This window comes from Bos grunniens, chromosome 9, assembly GCF_055505025.1.
Source record: "Bos grunniens cultivar Pamir isolate PY7600 chromosome 9, Bosgru_T2T1.0, whole genome shotgun sequence".
Lineage (NCBI taxonomy): Eukaryota > Metazoa > Chordata > Mammalia > Artiodactyla > Bovidae > Bos > Bos grunniens.
Window position 1 is genome coordinate 88,187,030 of NC_141173.1, and position 21,028 is coordinate 88,208,057.

At 49.0% G+C, this 21,028-nt stretch overlaps 1 protein-coding gene across 4 annotated transcripts; it reads right to left on the reverse strand.

The window, feature by feature from the left end:
• Positions 1-1,953: 1,953 nt before the first annotated feature.
• On the reverse strand, positions 1,954-15,693 carry LOC147366327 (UL16-binding protein 3-like). 4 transcript variants are annotated; one of them, XM_086318311.1, is made up of 5 exons: positions 15,394-15,645; positions 11,367-11,633; positions 10,861-11,136; positions 9,801-9,933; positions 4,089-4,748 (listed from the first exon to the last, which is right to left on the reverse strand). In XM_086318311.1, the coding sequence occupies exons 1-4, from the start codon at positions 15,473-15,475 to the stop codon at positions 9,818-9,820; spliced, it is 741 nt and encodes a 246-aa protein (XP_086174437.1). In that variant the 5' UTR covers positions 15,476-15,645; the 3' UTR covers positions 4,089-4,748; positions 9,801-9,817. The 4 variants fall into 4 exon arrangements, with proteins under 4 accessions (XP_086174436.1, XP_086174437.1, XP_086174435.1 ...); XM_086318310.1 differs by lacking the exons at positions 4,089-4,748; positions 11,367-11,633 and adding an exon at positions 1,954-2,692 and having other exon boundaries at positions 15,394-15,693; XM_086318309.1 differs by lacking the exon at positions 11,367-11,633 and having other exon boundaries at positions 4,089-4,764; positions 15,394-15,681.
• Between the last annotated feature and the right edge of the window lie 5,335 nt (positions 15,694-21,028).

A 21,028-nucleotide genomic window follows, 5' to 3' on the forward strand; every position in this document is an offset into this window, starting at 1 on the left:
TCTACCTGGCCTTGAACCACACACCATGGTTGCCTAGGTCTGGTCTGAGGATCAATGGTGAAATGATACGAAAGAGAGTGAGCATCTATGAAGGCAAAACACAGCAAGGGTGGGGTCGGGAAAAAGAGATCCATAGCCCTCCTGGCACCCCTCCACCCCCAGTTATGTGAGAGCAGAATAAAGCTGCAGGTCTGGGCTCTCTAAGCAAGGACCTCTCTGCCTGGCACCACCCTCAGCAGTTACAGGCTGAGGAAGAGGACGAAGCCTCTGTCAGGCAAGAAGCCATGCAACATTATGTCCACTCTGTTCACAGGGCCAACACCTAGCATTAGCCAACATATTTTTCTCCAGAGCTGTGCCAGGCCAGTTCAGAAGGAAAGCCCTAAACCTAGAGGACTGGCAGAATCTAGCCCAATGTCCTGAGGGGAAATGGGGAGCATGGGAAGGCCGCTTCTGAGGAAGAGGGGTCAGGTGTGTGGTCACAATTGCACTCATCTCACATGCTAGCAAAGTAATGCTCAAAATTCTCCAAGCCAGGCTTCAACAGTATGTGAACTGTGAACTTCCAGATGTTCAAGCTGGGTTTAGAAAAGCCAGAGGAACCAGAGATCAAATTGCCAACATCTGTTGGATCATCAAAAAAGCAACAGAGTTCCAGAAAAACATCTATTTCTGCTTTATTAACTTCTGCTTATTAACTTAGGCTTTATTATTTACTTCTGCTTATTTATTTTTATGCCAAAGCCTTTGACTGTGTGGATCACAACAAACTGTGGAAAATTCTCCAAGAGATGGGAATATCAGACCATCTGACCTGCCTCCTGAGAAATCTATATGCAAGTCAAGAAGCAACAGTTAGAACTAGACATGAAACAACAGACTGTTTCCAATAGGAAAAGGAGTATGTCAAGGCTGTATATTGTCACCCTGCTTATTTAACTTATATGCAGAGTACATCATGGAAATGCCAGGCTGGATGAAGCACAAACTGGAATCAAGATTGCCGGGTGAAATATCAATAACCTCAGATATGCAGATGACACCACCCTTATGGCAGAAAGTGAAAAACTAAAGAGCCTCTTGATGAAAGTGAAAGAGGAGAGTGAAAAAGTTGGCTTAAGATTCAACATTCAGAAAACTAAGATCATGGCATCTGGTCTTATCACTTCATGGCAAATAGATGGGGAAACAAAGGAAACAGGGACAGACTTTATTTTTGGGGGCTCCAAAATCACTGTGGATGGTGACCGCAGCTATGAAATTAAAACACACTTGCTCCTTGGAAGAAAAGCTATGACCAATCCAGACACCATATTAAAAAGCAGAGACATTACTTTGCCAACAAAGGTCCGTCTAGTCAAAGCTGTGGTTTTTCCAGTAGTCATGTATGGATGTGAGAGTTGGACTATAAAGAAAGCTGAGTGCCAAAGAATTGATGCTTTTGAACTGAGATGTTGGAGATGACTCTTGAGAGTCCCTTGGACTGCAAGGAGATCCAGCTAGTCCATCCTAAAGGAAATCAATCCTAAATATTCACTGCAAGAACTGATGCTGAAACTGAAACTCCAATCCTTTGGCCACCTGATGCGAAGAGCTGATTCATTGGAAAAGACCCTGATGCTGGGAAAGATTGAAGGCGGGAGAAGAAGGGGACAACAGAGTATGATATGGTTGTATGGCATCATCGACTCGATGGACATGAGTTTGAGTAAGCTCCGAGAGTTGATGATGGACAGGAAGGCCTTGTGTGCTGCAGTCCATGGGGCCACATAGAGTCAGGAACGACTGAAAGACTGAACTGAACTGATACTTGGCTATACCTTATGAAAGTTCTTGGCTTAAATTCTTACTTGTGACTTTACTAATACGGTTGCATGAAGGGGAACCCCTTCCAGGGCCCAAGAGTGGGCTCCTGTGTAACACTTAGAAATGATTTGTCCGAGGAGACATATGTGCTGGCAAAGAAAGATACTGTATTGAGAAGGGGCACCCAGGCAGAGATCAGTAGGGTAAGGGAACTTAGGAGAACAGCTCTGTGATGTGGCTTACAGTCCTGCATTTTATGAAGTGGGATTAGTTTCCAGCTTTTCTTTGGCCAATCATTCTGAATTAGGGGCGCAGGCATTGCTCAGCCAAGATGGATACCAGCAAGCAGGATTCTGGGAAGTGGTAGGACACATGGTGTCTCTTTTTGACTTTTCCCAAATGCTTCCAGTTGGTGGCTGCTTATTAGTTTCTTCTTCCTTATTAAGACTTCCTGTTGTAAAATAACTCATGCAAATAGTTACTATGGTGCCTGGCCAGGGTGGGCGGTTTCAGTCACTATGCTTTCCCTAACAAAAGGGCAGAAAAGTTTCCAGTCCGCCATGCTCCGTGGGAAAGACTAAGTAGAAAGGATGGATGAGAAGCATCTCCAACAGTTCAAGGATGACTTTTGCTGAAGGTCAGGAAAGGCGGTAATAGATGGTGTGCCCAGTGGGTTTCCAGCAGGAACAGGGAGGAAGAAGGTGGAAAGCACAGATGCCAGGTGGGGTTCCTGTATGTCAGGAGCAAAGTTGGTGCAATAGTCAATCAGACTAGAGAGTCCCAGTGCACCCAGGGCCTGACTGCAGAGAGTACAATGCTGGTCAGTAGCAGAGGTCGATCCTAGAGGCAAATAGATAGGCAGCCAACTGGGATACAAACTGCATGACTGAAAGAAACAAAACAAAGGGAGACAAAACACAAGGCGGAATGATCATGAGGCTGAAAGCAGCCATCCCCAGAAGAAGTCTAGATCCTCTGCCAAGTTTCCAGAACTGAGTCGGGTCTGATACTCAGAATCCATTACTGCAGAGAGTGAGAGAGATGCCAGGTCCCAGCAAGGAGGGCCCTTTCATCACCATGGCAAGTGCAAAAGTCCTGCTGGCCTTCCCCATCCTTGAAAGCCACCTGGTCATTGACCTGGGTAAGTGTACACCGGGAAGCAAGATACCCCCACATTCATATGGACCTACTGTGGGACTCACATCATCTGAAGCTTCAGGACCCCCTGTCATTGAAGTGATACATAAGGTACTGGGTAGTGAATAGACATCTGTCCCAGGTCCTGCTCACAGAAGTGTCACTCGTCCACAGACCCACAGGGTGCTCATGTCACATGCATTGTATTTGTAACATGAGTGCACAATCATTGCAGTTAGTAAGTGATCACGGAGTGAGGTCTACCATAGTAGTGATTTCCACTTTCACACTTCTAACCTGACTCCTCATCCCCCAGTTGTATCTATAAACAATATCATATCCTGGAGGAAATGACAGAGATGAGTACCAACCTACAACCTCTCTACAGCTGCAGAGGTGTCATCCCTATGCTGTCTCCATTTAATTACCAGTGTGGCCATAGATTTTCTGTAATGGCACATCTGAAATATTTCAGGCTTTGGAGATCATGGGCCTCTGTTGCAACTGTTCTCCTTGCACAAAAGCAGTTACAGATGATTGGTGAATAATGACCATGGCAGACCTGCTTCTTGGGCAGATGACCCAGCAGAAACTGTGACATTAGAGGTATCTGTGGTCTGAAAGGTGCTATGTGCAGTATATGGCATGACTACTTGGCTGCTCACAACACAGACTCCTTGTGTCTTGAAGCAAGGCCATCCAACGTGCAGTGGGAAAGCCATACCATTTAAAAGTGGCTCCTGGTATGGTCCTGTGGTCTGACAGAGATGAGGCCTCTGGCCACGGAATGTCAGAGCTGCGCATCATGACCTGAGTTCACCAACCCCTAATCATTAGTTCAGATAGGCCAGCTCTCATAGCATAGAAGTGATTATCTGGTTTGGCATAACCAGGGCCACAGGGAAAATAAGAGGCCAGCAAGTGGCCTAGATGTGATACCAGAATTGTGGCATGGCCACTACCCTCTACTTACACCTGGGGCTTCATGCAGTATCCCCTGTGACTCCTTGGACCAAGGAAGTCGGTCTACAGAGAAGGAGGGGGAACATTAGCCTTTAACTACCAGATCCACACTCCCATCACATTCACAACACCTAGAAGGTACAGGGCAAGTTTCTGGTTCATAAACACACAACTGAGGAACCCCTTGTTTAATTCCCTTTATTGTTGTTCAGTCGCTCAGTCATGTCTGACTCTTTCCAACCTCATGGACTACAGCATGCCAGGCATCCCTGTCCTTCACCAACCCCCAGAGTTTGCTCAAACTCATGTCCATTGAGTCAGTGATGCCATCCAACTATCTCATCCTCTGTTGTCCCCTTCTCTTCCTGCCTTCAATCTTTCCCAGCATCAGGGTCTTTTCCAGTGTGTCAGCTCTTCGCCCTTCCATGGGATTCTCCAAGCAAGATACTGGAGTGTGTTGCCTTTTTCTTCTCCAGGGGACATACTCTGCATATAAGTTAAATAATCGGGGTGACAATATACAGCCTTGACAGACTCCTTTTCCTATTTGGAACCAGTCTGTTGTTCCATGTCCAGTTCTAACTGTTGCTTCCTGACCTGCATATAGGTTTCTCAAGAGGCAGGTCAGGTGGTCTGGTATTCCCATCTCTTTCAGAATTTTCCACAGTTGATTGTGATCCACACAGTCAAAGGCTTTAGAATAGTCAATGAAGCAGAAGTAGATATTTTTCTGGAATTCTCTCGCTTTTTCTATGATCCCGTGGATGTTGGTAATTTGATTTCTTGTTCCTCTGCATTTTCAAAATCCAGCTTGAACATTTTGGTTCAAGTACTGCTGAAGCCTGTGGAGACAGCAGCCTGTAATATTAATATTTATTAATTAAGACAAGAGCTGGAGAACTTTTTCTAAAGAAGACAGTAAATCTGTTTGTCTCTTCAGACAAACCAGATAGATTTTGTATCTGCATTTGTGTCCACTTAGAGACCTCCACATTTGTGAGACAACAGCAGCCAGAGAGAACATGAAAACCAACTGGGTTTCCCAGTGCAGGAGACACAGGAGATGTGGGTTCAGTCCATGGGTTCCCTGGAGGAGGAAATGGCAACTGTAGGGTAAGGGAGTTAGAGAAGGCAAGGCTCAGAAAAAGAATGAGACTGGCACTTTACAGGAACAGATCACCTTTAAAGAGGCGAGAAGGGGCAGCAGTCAGATTAGTGAGCTGCAGCACTAACCCAAGAAAAGAGTAAGTTTATATAGGCATATAGGTGGAAGTCTACTGTCTTAAGGGGGCCTATTCTTCTTCAAGGTTGTTTGGAGTAGTTCTTGGGAGTAATCAACCTTAATGTTCATTTTTTTTCTTCAGGTGAAAGAGTTCTTTGTTTTGCATAGAATAGTGGGGAGGACCGGGAGGGGAATTTTAACTCCTGGTTATTTTGAGCCAAGAAACTTTCCTTCAGCAGCCCACTCCACAATTCTTGCTGGGATACTCCCATGGGCAGAGAAGCCTGGCAGAGGAACCTGGTAGAGTACAGTCCTTGGGGTCAAAATGAATCAAACACATCAAACAACTAAGCATGACTAGGATTTAACCCCAGGACTGGTTGATCCATCCCCTAGGGAATTATCTACTGAATAACCATAAGGGGTTTGACTTAGGTCGCACCTGAATGACCTATTGTGTGGATAACAACAAACTGTGGAAAATTCTTAAAGAAATGGGAATATCAGACCACCTTACCTGTCTCCTGAGAAACCTGTAGGCAGGTCAAGAAGCAACAGTTAGAATCGTACATGGAACAATGGACTGGTTGCAAATTGGGAAAGGAGTAATGTATATTGTCTGCATATTGTCACCCTGCTTATTTAACTTATACGCAGAGTACATCATGCGAAATGCTGGGCGGGATGAAGCACAAGCTGGAATCAAGATTGCCGGGAGAAATATCAATAACCTTAGATATGCAGGTGACACCACCCTTATAGCAGAAAGCAACGAGGAGCTAAAGAGCCTCTTGATGAAAGTGAAAGAGAAGCATGAAAAAGCTGGCTTAAAACTCAACATTCAAAAAATGAAGACCATGGCGTCCAGTCCCATCACTTCATGGCAAAGAGATGGGGAAGCAATGGAAACAGTGACAGACTTCATTTTCTTGGGCTCCAAAATCACTGCAGATGGTGACTGCAGCCATGAAATTAAAATACGCCTGGTTCTTGGAAGAAGAGCTATGACCAACCCAGACACCATATTAAAAAGCAGAGATGTTACTTTGCCAACAAAAGTCCATCTGGTCAAAGCTATGGTTTTTCCAATAGTCATGTATGGATGTGACAGTTGGACCATAAGGAAAGCTGAATGCCAAAGAATTGATGCTTTTGAACTGTGGTGTTGGAGAAGACTCTGTAGAATCCCTTGGATAGCAAGGAGATCAAACCAGTCCATCCTAAAGGAAATCAACCCTGAATGTGTATTGGAAGGGCTGATGCTGAAGCTCCAGTAATCTGAGCACCTGATGTGAAGAACAGGACTGAGCGAGTGAACTGAACTGTTTCCACAGTCTGTAGACATGAATGTGAGACCAGAGGGCAGAAGTGGGTGTGCCCATCCTCACCCTCATGCCCCGAGTCATGCTTTGGGAGACTGGGCTCCTGTCTTTCCTGGAGGCCAGGTTGGGAGGCTTTTGCTGGGACGAGTCCTCAAGCAAGATGATAAGATGTCAGGTGATAGAGGGCATGTTTAGGATCTGTACATAGATGAGAAAGTTGGAGGCCCTGGGCTTCTTGGGATGCACAGAGATGAGTAATAAATGGTGCTGTAACCAAGCAGGACCCTGAGGAAGGAGCCTTCTAGGAACAGATTCCACCCATTCCCTGGACTCCTTCCCCCTGCACCTCCTCCCCAGTCATCACAACATGACCGACTCCCCCCAGCCCTCCCCTCCACCCCAGTGGGTTCGGTCCTTCAGGACGGCCACCTGTTGCCCCCACTCCCCCCCACCCGGCTCCAGTGGCTACAAATTCTGGATGGGTGGGCTGGGGGAGGGGGGCTGCAGGAGCATTTTCTGCCACTGCCCTGGCTCCCACATCTCTCTGCCTCACCTCCCTTCCAGCTGGGATTACTTTTTCACCCAAATCATCTCTTTTCCTGCCAGGAGGAAAGGAGCCTGCAGAGGTTTAAGAGGAGGGAGGGTGGCACCCCACTGGGAAAGTTTCCAGGATGCCCAGGACACCCCCACTCCTCTCCTGGGTTCACCCTGAACTCACAGCCTTGGGGGGCCATGCAGAACCAGAGAGGAGCAGCACCAGGAAACCAAGACCAACCTTGGAACAGTGGTCCAAGACATACCACCTGGAGCCTGGAGACGACCCAACTCAGCAGACTGAGACCCTGCTTGGATGAGAAGGAATGAGAGGAAAAGAGATTTTCCAGTTCCTGCAGCAAAATGGGGAAGTGGGCATGGGGCCTCCTTCTCTGGTCATACCACTCCTCACATCATCCATGCCCCAACAGCTGCCCATTCTTGCAGTTTCCAATCATTCCAAACCTGTCTCCTGCCCCTCTTCCTTTTTTTCACCACATGGTTCTTCTGATACCTCAGCTTTCCTCCTCTCCATTCTCAGTTTTAGTCATTCTGAAACTGAGTCATTTTCAGCTCCAAAATCCCTGTGGATAGTGAGTGCATCCATGAAATTAAAAGACACTTGCTCCTGGGAAGGAAAGTGAAGAGAAACCTAGACAGCGTATGAAATGCAGAGACATCACTTTGCCAACAAATGTCTGTCTAGTCAAAGCAATGATTTTTCCAGTAGTCATGTATGGATGTGAAAGTTGGACCATAAAGGAGGCTGAGGGCCGAAGAATTGATGGTTTTGAACTTCAGTGCTGAAAAGACTCCTGAGAGTCCCTTGGACTGCAAGGAGATCAAACCATTCAGTTCTAAAAGAAATCCATCCTGAAGAGTCATTGGAAGGACTGATGCTGAAGCTGAAACTCCAATACTTTGGCCACCTGATGCGAACAGCTGACTCATTGAAAAGACCCTGATGTTGGGAAAGATTGACGGCAAAAGAAGAGAGCGGCACAGGGTGTGATGGTTAGATAGCATCACCAACGCAGTGAACAGAGTTTGACCAAACTCTGGGAGATAGTGAAATACAGAGGAGCCTAGTATCCTGCATTCTGTGGGGTCGCAGGAGTCAGACGTGACTGAACAACAACGTGAAAGGGATAGAAGACAGCCACTACCTGCAGTGCCATCAACAGTACGTTCTCTAGTTGTTTCTGTTCCAGGGGAGCCCAAGACATTTTGTCAACCAATGTAATTGCTCTTTAGAAAAAGTTTGAGGACTCAGCTTGGAGTGTCTCTTTCCAAGTTTGGCAGGGAGACTGGGATCCAGAGCCGCCACTGTCTGCCACCTGGAGACGTCTTAAGGTTTTTTGTTCTCCAAATGACACTCGTAACCACTATGAAAGACTTTTTTTCCCCTTGGTGTTTGTCTCATTCGTTTTCTTTTGCACAACCTCCAACCAGTGTTTTAATATCTCAGAATTCTCATCTCAGGGCTCTCTGGTGATGAAGAGTGAAGCCAGAGACTGACAAGGCCTCCTAATTCTTGGTAAATAGGTCCTTGTCTTTGGTCATTATTTCCATCCAAAGAGATTGTTAATGACCTAGAGAGGTCAAAGCCTGTGACAGAGGGCTCCATCTCTTTGTTATCATGGGGTTGCTAGCCTTTGCTGACTTCAGGGGTAACTGAGCCCTGAAGTAGGAGTGTGCTGAAACCTCAGCACAGGCAGTGCCCCATCTCATGTCTTCTCATTCAGTGAGGCTGGGATTCCTATTGACATATGTGGAAACTACACGTGCAGAAGTTTAAGAAAGAAACACAAAGTGATCAGATAATTTCATCATGACCACTGTTTTGGAAGTATGTTCTGTTGCTGACACCCATTAAAATCACCTGCTGGTTGATTCCACTCCCATCTGGGGTCTGCACTGTGTCCAGGTGCCAGGAGCATGCACGGGTGGGGGTGGCCAAGCCTGTCCAGAGAGCCCCGTCTTCCCCCACCTGGCTGTCCTGACCAGGACTCTAAGGCTGTCCTTCTGTCTTTCTCCTGCTCTCCCAGTCACTTACCTCTTCACCAGCCTCCTCCACTGAGGTTACCAGGTCCCCCGTGTTGCCTCTTCCCAGGAATTAAACCCAGGCCCCTGTCCCCCAGGTCTGTGCATGAGAACCTTTCCCTGACACACAGATCACCTGCTTAGGCTCAGGACTGAAGCAAGTAAAGAATCAATCTGCTCCCTTTACTCCTGTCCTGATCCTCCCTCATGGGGCAGGTCCGGGGAGGAGGGGCCTTGCTTCCTGACAGCCTTGAGGGGTTTCAGGGAAACCTCCTTCCTTCACTCCCCTCCAGCCTCAGAGCCAGCAGCACACACAGCTCTCAGGACCAGGGTCCCTGCCCCCCATCTCTTCCTGGTCCCCCCAGCTGGGCACCTCCACCCCAGCTCAGGCCCACCCATCCTGTCACCTCTGTTCAAGGCAAGGCCTCTCAGTGATGGAGGCTCTGGGTCCCCAGGAGGCTGGTGGCGTGCAGGCCACAGGCTGAGTCACAACTGCTGCTGCTCCTGGAGCACAGGCCTGGCCTCAGCCCTTCTCACAGTCTCTGCTGTGGGGCTCCTGCCTTGCCTGCTTGACCCAGGCCACTTCCTGTGAGAACGGGCCTTTGGAGTTGGGTCTGCAGTTCTTGCTCTCAGGTGATATGGAGTCTTATTCACCTGCTCATTTCCAGGATGAGGAGGTTCAGTGAGGGGCAGGGGTTGGGTGGGATTCACCTTCCCCGGCCTCACACCAGGCCCTGTGCCCATGCCTTCCCTCTGAATTCTGCCCTCAGTACCTGTTCCTGGAAAGGACTCAGCCCAGGAAGACAATGATGATGAAACTGGTGAGGAGCACGGGGAGGATCCAGGTGATGTGCCTGATGGCTGGGGCCGAGGAGTTGACTCTGAGGGGAGCTTCAGCTGGTGATGCTGTAAGGAAAGTGAGAGTGAAGCCCTTGTCCCGACCCCTAAACTAAGCAGATGCCTTCTCAGCCCCCCGGACCCGGGTACCCTACTATGGAGTCATTAGTGCATAATTTCTTTACAATGCTGTGTTGGTTTCTGTTGTAGGACCATGCAAATCAGCCATAATTAGATACATATATCCCCTCCATCCTGAACCTTCTTTCCCGCTCCCATCCCACCCCTCTAGGTCATCACATAGCGCCAGCCTGGGCTCCCTGTGTCATATAGCGTTTTCCCACTGGTTAGCTATTTTCCACATCATAGTACGTATATACGTCACTGCTACCGTCTCATTTCGTCCCGCCCTGCCCTTCCCCTGCTCTGTTCACAAGTCTGTCTCTTTGTCATGCAGTCATTTGAACCAACCATATGGCAGCCCCTGTGACAGGTCCTGAGGTGAGATGGAGGAAGGGAGGCGCCCCATCTCCACAGAGCTCAGACAGTGAATGGGCGAGCAAGGGTCCCCACGCAGCCCCTCAGTCCTGCATGACGTCAGATGAGGCGACACGAGGATGGGAACAGATTAAGTCCTCTCAGGAGCTGATGTTTGAGGCGGTATTGACAGATTTCCAGAACTAGAATAGCCGATATTTTTAAAGAGTTTGTAGAGAGAGGGTCAGTAAGAAGGAAATCTCTAGAATCAGAGTGGTGCCCTCATGTTAGGGGTCAGCAAGAATCCATGTACAATGGTTCAAAGGCCTGTGATGTGAGGGACAGATGTCAGGAGGCGGAAGAGGAAAGAGGATCACAGAGCATCCCCAGGGCCATTGTTCTCCCAGGAACTGTTCAGCTTGAATAGATCACTTTCACACACACACACACACACACACAGAGCGGTGGGTCCATGCCCCTTTGAGTGGACTACCACTTCTTTCTTCTAGTCTCACTTACCCGTGGTCTTCAACATTTCCTCCCAATGCACCAAGAAATCCTGAAGCCAGACCCGACAGTCTCCCATGGAGACCTTCTTGAAGAAGTTGGTCACAGCTCTGTCCTTCTCCCACTTCTCTCTCATCCGCCTCCCTCCAGAATGAACCTCTGTCCAGTGTCCATTCTCCGAATCAAAGAGGAGGCACATTTGTCCACTGAAGCCGAACTGCCAGGATCCACTGATGTGTCCATCATCTTCACACCGACATGTCATCCTGCCCTGCAGGGTGAGAGGGTCTGCCCCCGCCGTGGCAAAGAGTTCAGCCTCTGGGCTTGACAGATTCTTTGCCCTACCTGGGTCCACCTCCCCTGAGCCCAGCTAATCTGGCCCTGTTCCCTCCTCCAAGGCCTGCTCCTTCCACTGGACTACTAGGGAAGGAACAATATCCTCCATTTTATTCTTTACCCAAAAACAATGAAAGAGTTTAAGCCCCCAGTCTGCTCCTTCTGCAATTGGACTTTCTAACTCACTGTGACCGTGCGTTTCTCTGACGTAACATCAGGCAGTTGCTCCCTGAGCAAGTCCCCAATGTCTCTGAGTGTTTCAGTCTGTGTTTCCCAGGCCTTTGTCGTTTTCACCTCCTCCCCCAATGGACTTGTGAATTGGATCTTAGCACGACCACAGTCATAGGAGAGAAAAACCTTTCCGTCCACCTGGCCTTGAACCACACACCATGGTTGTCCAGGTCTGGGCTGAGAATCGACGGTAAAGTTATAGCAAAGAGAGTGAGCATCTGTGAAGGCAAAAGGCAGGTGAGGGCAGGGTTGGCAGAAAAAGGCCCATAGGCCTCCTCCCCTCAGTTACGTGAGAGCAGAGTAAAAGAGCAGGGCTGGCCTGGCAAAGCAAGCATGGTCCCTCCTGCTCCATCCCTGACACTCCATAGAGCCAGTGCCCCTCCCTTCCTTGTGGAGAAGGAAAGGTCCCCTGCTGGGCAGAAACTGCACATCCTGGATATAGCCCCTTGCCCACCAGTCAGTAGCCAGGGTTGACCAACACACAGCCTTGCTGGATTACATGCCAGACAGCTCTGCAGGAAAAGCCTAGATGGAAGAGGACTTTCAGAATCGAACCCAGTGTCCTGCCAGAGATGGAGAGCACGTGGGGGCTGCTTCTGAGGAGCATTTCATTTTTAGAACAGAGCCTCTTTTCAGAACGCATCCCTGGAGAAGGAAGCCATGTTCCAGTGAGGAGTGCCCTTTCATCACCACAGTAAGCATGGAAGTCCTTTCCTTCTTTCCCAATGAGCCACATGACCATGGACTCAGGTAAGTGAACCTGAAGAAGCAGAAACTACTCCCAAATTCATGTTGGACCTGGCATGTTACTAGCATTATGCACAGGGACTGAAGTATCATCATGGCCTCCCTGTTTCTGAAGTGAGGCTCAGGGCTCCAGGCAGTCAGTGGATAGCTGTGCCTGGTAACAGTGGATAGCTGTCCCTGCTAACAGTGCTTGTCCCTGGGTCCACAGATCCACACCACACTCATTTCACATCGCCTGGATTTCTGACATGAATGGACAATCTTTGTAGTTAGTAAAGTAAAGTAATGCTCAAAATTCTCCAAGCCAGGCTTCAGCAATACGTGAACCGTGAACTTCCAGATGTTCAAGCTGGTTTTAGAAAAGGCAGAGGAACCAGAGATCAAATTGCCAACATCCGCTGCATCATCCTAAAAGCATGAGAGTTTCAGAAAAACATCTATTTCTGCTTTATTGACTATGCCAAAGCCTTTGACTGTGTGGATCACAATCAACTGTGGAAAATTCTGAAAGAGATGGAAATACCGGACCACCTGACCTGCCTCTTGAGAAACCTGCATGCAGGTCAGGAAGCAACAGTTAGAACTGGACTTGGAACAACAGACTGGTTCCAAATAGGAAAAGGAGTCTGTCAAGGCTGTATATTGTCACCCCGATTATTTAACTTATCTGCAGAGTACATCATCAGAAACACTGAGCTGTTGGAAGCACAAGCTGGAATCAAGATTGCTGGAAGAAATATCAATAACCTCAGATATGCAGATGACACCACCCTTATGGCAGACAGTGAAGAGGAACTAAAAAGCCTCTTGATGAAAGTGAAAGAGGAGAGTGAAAAAGTTGGCTTAAAGCTCAACATTCAGAAAACGAAGATCATGGCATCTGGTCCCATCACTTCATGGCAAATAGATGGAGAAACAGTGGAAACAGTGTCAGACTTTTTATTTTTGGGGGCTCCAAAATCACTGCAGATGGTGATTGCAGCTATGTAATTAAAAGAGGCTTACTCCTTGGAAGGAAAGTTATGGCCAGCCTAGACAGCATATTAAAGAGCAAAGACATTACTTTGTCAACAAAGGTCCATCTAGTCACTGCTATGATTTTTCCAGTGGTCATGTATGGATCTGAGAGCTGGACTACAAAGAAAGCTGAGCGCAGAAGTATTGATGCTTTTGAACTGTCATGTTCGAGAAGACTGTTGAGAGTCCCTTGGACTGCAAGGAGATCCAACCAGTCCATCCTAAAGGAGAACAGTTCTGGGTGTTCATTGGAAGGACTGATGTTGAAGCTGAAACTCTAATCCTTTGGCCACCTGACTCGAAGAGCTGACTCATTTGAAAAGACCCTGATGCTGGGAAAGCTTGAAGGCAGGAGGAGAAAGGGACGACAGAGGATGAGATGGTTGGATGGCATCACTGACTCAATGGATATGGGTTTGTGTGGACTCTGGGAGTTGGTGATGGACAGGGAGGCTTGGCGTGCTGCGGTTCATGGGGTCGCAAAGAGTCAGACACGACTGAGCGACTAAACTGATAAAAACTGATCTCCCTGGATATCTCAATATCCTTCACCTTAGCTTTCGTCTCCAAAAAGTGACACTTTTCAACTCCCACTCCTCTCTCCCAAGGGTACAATAACTGGAGATGGGAACTGCACTGCTGGGTGTGTCGCCTCTCAGATGCTGAGTCATCTGCAACATGGCTTGGGACGTGTTGGGAACTACTGGAACAGGATCATAAATAGTTCTGCTAGTGATTCTGTACAAACTGAAGTTTTTACTTCAAATTTTTTGTGGCACATTTTTCGTCGTTTCAACGTTAAGACTGTAAAGCTTTTTGAAGACTACTGTCAAGTGGAGCTGCACTGGAAGATTAAAAGATTCTTATAACCTCAGAATCTACTTTGCCAGAACAAAAACTCAGTCCGAAACACAGACACAATGCGTGGCCACTGCCCCCGAGTAGAAACGATGAAGAGGGAATTCCCACGAAATTGTTTACTTGGAAACCTGCTTTATGTTCAAACTGACTCTGTAAGCCAAGTGAAGGGCAGGGAATTTGTCTCGCTGGGTATTAACAGGTTAAAGGATTAGTGTTAATCGCTCAGTCCTGTCTGACTCTGCGACCCCATGGACTGACTGTAGCCCTCCAGGCTCCTCTGTCTATGGGATTCTCCAGGCAAGAAGACTGGAGTAGGTTGCCATTCCCTTCTCCAGGGGATCCTCCCAACTCAGGAATCAAACCAGGCAGATTCTTTACCGAAATAAGATCATTTCTCACACAATGAAGTTATGCATCAAGACCGAAGAGCCAACACACCCGGTTCTCGCTAAGGTAGAGGGTCGCGCTGACCTCCCTCCCCCTGCCCCTTCCCCCCACCATCTCCCCCGACCCCGGCAGCTGGTGGCAGGGCGCGGGGAGCTGGAGGGGCGGGGGGCGGGGCCTCGCGTGGCTGGCGCGAGCGCAGCAGAGCCAGCAGGAGCAGCACCGGCGGCAGCGGCAGCCCGCAGGATGCGCGGCCCCGGGAGAAGGCCGAGCAGATCCGTCCCGCTTGGGACCGCGCCTCCGCCGCCCAGGAGAAGCTGGGCCGCCGCGGGCCATCGCCACCGCCGCCCGCGAGCCCTTCACAGACCCGAGCTTCCGCCGCCGCGCAGCTCATCTCGTCCTAGCACGTGGCAGCCAGCCGCGGCCGCCACTTCCGCGCTCTCAAGCTCGGCCCTGCCTTCTCTGCAGCCCCGTCCGTTCTGCAGGTGAAATTTATTACCTGTAAAGAGCTCTGGTCTTACAAGGACAGAGAGCGGTACCGATCTGAAGGGTTTGTGTGAGCAGATGGGGTCGGGGGAGGGCGTGCTTTTGGAGGAGTTACCTGGGTCTCTTCTCCCGGGGACGGCCACCTGTCCCAAACACCCTGGCTCCAGGGCTCCCACTTCGCAAGGGCAGGCCGGGGTCTTGAGGGCAGCATTTCCTCGCCCTCTACCAACTTCACCTCCGAAACTCCCGGCACCAACCACTGTTTCACCAAAGTCACCTCTTTTCTGGCCCAGAGGGTGGGTAACCAGCCTGGGAAAGCCCCCCACCCCAGGAGCAAAGGGGCCAGGGGAAGGGACAGAGGAGGGCGGGGGTCACACAGCACAAAGTTTCCCTAACCCCCTCGTATACCCCCATCCCCTTCCCGGGTTAAGTCATTCCCTCCACCCCTCCACCCACAACCGAGAAGTTCATCCCTGAACTCACCGCCTGGCGTCGCGCTGAACGGGTAAAACAGAAGTAGAAGCAGAAAGCGAAGACCGGGCTTGAAACCCCGGATCCAGGCCATTGTCACCTCATCCCAATTTCGCAGGAATGCTAGGTTGCCGGTTGGAAGTGGGGATTATCTGAGACCTAGCTGGCTCTGGCTGGTTTCTTTGTGCCTGCTCCTTTCCAGCGGCACGCCTCTGGGTCCCGCCCGCTGGGCTGGGCTGAACCAACTTGGCCAGGCTTGTCCTGAAAGACCGGCTGGTTCCTGATTGCCAGTTGCTGTGTCCCATCCCTTCCCTCTAGAATCATGGGCTCATAGCTAGAATCTTTGCAGTCAGATAGCATGGGGAAGCCTTACAAATAGCTGTGAAAAGAAGAGAAGCGAAAAGCAAAGGAGAAAAGGAAAGATATAAGCATGTGAATGCAGAGTTCCAAAGAATAGCAAGAAGAGATAAGAAAGCCTTCTTCAGTGATCAATGCAAAGAAATAGAGGAAAACAACAGAATGGGAAATACTAGAGATCTCTTCAAGAAAATGAGCGATACCAAGGGAACATTTCATGCAAAGATGGGCTCGATAAAGGACAGAAACGGTATGGACCTAACAGAAGCAGAAGATATTAAAAAGAGGTGGCAAGAATACACAGAGGAATTGTACAAAAAAGATCTTCATGACCAAGATAATCACGATGGTGTAATCACTCACCTAAAGCCAGACATCCTGGAATGTGAAGTCAAGTGGGCTTTAGAAGGCATCACTACAAACAAAGCTAGTGGAGGTGATGGAATTCCAGTTGAGCTATTTCAAACCCTGAAAGATGATGCTGTGAAAGTGCTGCACTCACTATGCCAGCAAATTTGGAAAACTCAGCAGTGGCCACAGGACTGGAAAAGGTCAGTTTTCATTCCAATCGCAAAGAAAGGCAATGCCAAAGAATGCTCAAACTACCACACAATTGCACTCATATCACACGCTAGTAAAGTAATACTCAAAATTCTCCAAGCCAGGCTTCAGCAATACATGAACTGTGAACTTCCAGATGTTCAAGCAGGTTTTAGAAAAGGCAGAGGAACCAGAGATCAAATTGCCAACATCCACTGCATCATCTAAAAAGCAAGAGAGTTCCAGAAAAACATCTATTTCTGCTTTATTGACTATGCCAAAGCCTTTGACTGTGTGGATCACAATCATCTGTGGAAAATTCTGAAAGAGATGGGAATACCAGATCACCTGACCTGCCTTTTGAGAAGCCTGTATGCAGGTCAGGAAGCAACAGTTAGAACTGGACATGGAACAACAGACTGGTTCCAAATAGGAAAAGGAGTCCGTCAAGGCTGTATATTGTCACCCTGCTTATTTAACTTATCTGCAGAGTACATCATCAGCAATCCTGGGCTGGAAGAAGCACAAGCTGGAATCAAGATTGCCAGGAGAAATATCAATAACCTCAGATATGCAGATGACACCACCCTTATGGCAGACAGTGAAGAGGAACTAAAAAGCCTCTTGATGAAAGTGAAAGAGGAGAGTGAAAAAGTTGGCTTAAAGCTCAACGTTCAGAAAACAAAGATCATGGCATCTGGTCCCATCACTTCATGGGAAATAGATGGGGAAACAGTGGAAACAGTGTCAGACTTTTTATTTTTGGGGCTCCAAAATCACTGCAGATGGTGATTGCAGCCATGAAATTAAAAGATGCTTAGTCCTTGGAAGAAAAGTTATGACCAACCTAGATAACATATTGAAAAGCAGAGACATTACTTTGCCAACAAAGGTCTGTCTACTCAAGGCTATGGTTTTTCCAGTAGTCATGTATGGATGTGAGAGTTGGACTGTGAAGAAAGCTGAGCACCGAAGAATTGATGCTTTTGAACTGTGGTGTTGGAGAAGACTCTTGAGAGTCCCTTGGACTGCAAGGAGATCCAACCAGTCCATCCTAAAGGAGATCAGCCCTGGGTATTCTTTGGAAGGAATGATGCTAAAGCTGAAACTCCAGTACTTTGGCCACCTCATGTGAAGAGTTGACTCATTGGAAAATACTCTGATGCTGGGAGGGATTGGGGGCAGGAGGAGAAGTGGACGACAGAGGATGAGATGGCTGGATGGCATCACCGACTCGATGGACGTGAGTCTGAGTGAACTCCGGGAGTTGGTGATGGACAGGGAGGCCTGGGTGCTGCAATTCATGGGGTCGCAAAGAGTTGGACACGACTGAGCAACTGAACTGAATTGAACTGAACTGAGCATTCACTCATGGAGAAGGCAATGGCACCCCACTCCAGTACACTTGCCTGGAAAATCCCTTGGATGGAGGAGCCTGGTCGGCTGCAGTCCATGGGGTTGTGAAGAGTCGGACACGACTGAGCAACTTCACTTTCACTTTTCACTTTCATGCATTGGAGAAGGAAATGGCAACCCACTCCAGTGTTCTTGCCTGGAGAATCCCAGGGATGGTGGCTGCTGTCTATGCGGTCGCACAGAGTTGGACACGACTGAAATGACTTAGCTTAGCAGCATTCACTCAAGATACCTCCACAGTGCAACAGAACCAGAATTTCTGATTTCAGAAGGCAGAATGACCATCACATATCATAACACAGAACACAAACTATACACTTAGGCCCAGCCGCCCTAATTGGTTGCCCCCTGTAAATGAAAGGCTGCAGTCTCTCAGAAAACCTCCTACAGAGATCCAGAACTCAGCTCCAAGTGCTAACAGAGTAAACTGAAATAGCTCGGGTCTTGAAATGTTGCAAAGGGAGGAAAGGAGGCCAGGTTGAAAGAAGAGGGGAGGAGGGGGGACTAAAGGGGGCCTTGTGGACATCACCTGCCACCAGGCCTTGCAGGCCTTTTCCCTGGGCTTCCAGGCAGGGAGGACTGGAACTCAGCCCTCCAAAAACCAGACAGCAGGCCAGAATTCGAGTTCTCTGCTCACTGGGGGTCATCAGGCTCCGACCCTCAGTTCAGGCTGAGGCCCTTCAACTAGACTCCTGCATTCGGGACCAGGATAGAAGAAAAAAGTACAAAAGGAGGGACTGAAAAGAAGAAAGGGGAAAAGGTCAATAAAGTCTCTTGTTTCTTACCGAGTTGGGGCACTAGCCAGTTGTCTGCATCAGAAGGAGAACAGGGACAAAAGAGTCCCTGTTTCTACCACTGGGTCTGGTTGGTCAGCAGACAAGCTGGTCCCTGAGTACCCGAGTGGTCAATTGTATTGAAGAAATCCCACCAGAGTTGCCCTTTGTTGCAGGAAGGGGGAGCCCTTCCCAGGAACAAGAGTGGGCTCTTGTCTAACATTCGGAAATGAATTGTCCGAGGAGACCCAGGCACTGACAAAGCAACAGACTTCATTGGGAAGGGTTGCCCAGGTGGAGAGAAACAGCGTAAGGGAACCCAGGAGAACTGCTCTGCCACGTGGCTCATGGTCTCGGATTTTATGGTGATGGGGTTAATTTCCAGGCCTCTGGAAATTGTCTCTGGCTGGTCACCTTGCTTGATCCATATTTGGTCTTAGGATTCTTTCTGGAGGTGCAGGCATCTCTCAGCCAAAATGGATTCCAGGGAGGATTCCGGCAAGCTGGTAGGACATATGGACTGTCGTATCCTCTCCCCTTTGGACCTTCCCCCAGTTCTTCTGGTTGATGGTATCTTGTAAGTTCTGCATTCCTCACCAGGACTTCCGGTTGTAAGATAATTCATGCAAGTGGTCAGTATCAAGCCTGGCCAGGGCCCGTGGTTTTGGTCAGTGGTTCCCGTAACAGAACCTTTGTGGAGGATTTTCCCCCCTCACATTTGTCTCATTCATTCAGTCTTTTGTGCTGCTTCCAACCAAGATTTCAACATCTCTGAATTCACGTCTTGGGGCTATCTATCTGGTGATGAAGAGTGAGCTCATCTCCTGTTGGGACTGACAAGCCCTCTTAATCCTTAGAAAGTGGGTCCTTGCCTTTGGACATTATTTTTCACTCCAGGAGACTACCAGTGACATTAACATCTGTGACAGAGGGCTCCATCTCTGTTATCATGGGGGTCCTGGCCTTTGCTGGCTTCAGGGGTGACTGAGCCCTGAACTAGGAGGGGCATGCGGAGTCCTCAGCAAGGGCAGTGCCCCATTTCATGTCTTGTCACTGAGTGAGGCTGGGTTTCCTATTTAAAGATGCAAGCAGAATTTTAAGGAAGTAGCAAGAACAATGCGGTTCTTGGAAGTATGCTCTGTTGCAGACACCCATTAAAATCACCTCCCAGTTGATTTCACTCCCATCTGGGGTCTGCAATGTGCCCGGGTGCAGGAGCATGCACGGGGTAGGGTTGGCCAGGGCTGTCCAAGTGTCAGGAGAGGCCCGTCTTCCCCCACCTGGCTGTCCTGACCAGGACTCTAATGCTGTCCTTCTGTCTTTCTCCTGCTCTCCCAGTCACTTGCCTCTTCACCAGCCTCCTCCACTGAGGCTACCAGGTCCCCCATGTTGCCTCTTTCCAGGGATTAAACCCAGGCCCTTGTCCCCCAGGCCTATGCATGAGTCTTCCCCTGACACATTGATCACCTGAACCCACCAAGCTGGTGCCTCACCCAAGCCTGCGTCCTGTCCTTCTCCCAGCCCCCCTGTGTCTCTTGTCCCCAAACCATCCAGGCCCCCTCCTGAATAGAGACTCGAGTGAATCAGTGACGTGAAAGTGAAAGTCGCTCAGTCGTGTCCGACTCTTTGCGACCCCACGGATTATACAGTCCATGGAATTCTCCAGGCCAGAATACTGGAGGGGTAGCCTTTCCCTTCTCCAGGTGATGCTCCCAATCCAGGGATCGAACCCAGGTCTCCTACCTTGCAGGCGGATTCTTTACCAGCTGAGCCACAGGGGAGCCCAAGAGTACTGGAAGAGCAATGCCTTTTCTTTATAATCGGCCGTTTACAAGCCTGCCGTCCCGTGGCCCTGCCCCAGGGGGCACAGAGCCTGTGTCCTGGTCCAGGTTCTTCTGCCTCCCCACAGCTGCAGCACAGCAGAATTTATTGTCAATCGACGCCTTGCCATCAGTTGATTCTGCCTCCCCACAGCTGCAGCACAGCAGAATTTATTGTCAATCGACGCCTTGCCATCAGTTGATTCTGCCTCCCCACAGCTGCAGCACAGCAGAATTTATTGTCAATCGATGCCTTGCCATCAGTTGATGAATGTGTAGAGTAGGAGGGCTGTGACTCCTACTGTTTGGTGAGGAAAGGGCTCAGGTCTTAGGATTGGGCCCACGCAGCTCAAACACCTAATATGGGAAGCATAGGTTGTATATCCAGTCACTCCTGCTGTGACGGAAAATGAGGTGACTCATGAGGAAGGTCGTGGAGAGTGTTTCCAGAAGCTGGCATGTCAGGTGGTATGAAGGTATTCCAGAAATAGAACAAGTGAGACGAAAAATAAAAGATTCTGGGAAGAGGGAATAAGAAGTAAATCTCTGGGATCAAAATGATTCCATAGTTGAATCTTTTCAATTAGTGAGTAGTCCAAAGGCCTGTGATGTGAGGAAGAGATGTCAGGAGGTGGGACGAGAAAGGGAGGATGACAGAGCATCCCCAGGGCAATTGTCCTCCCTGGACCAAGTCATGGCACATGGACCGTTTTCCCGAACACACACACACACACACACACA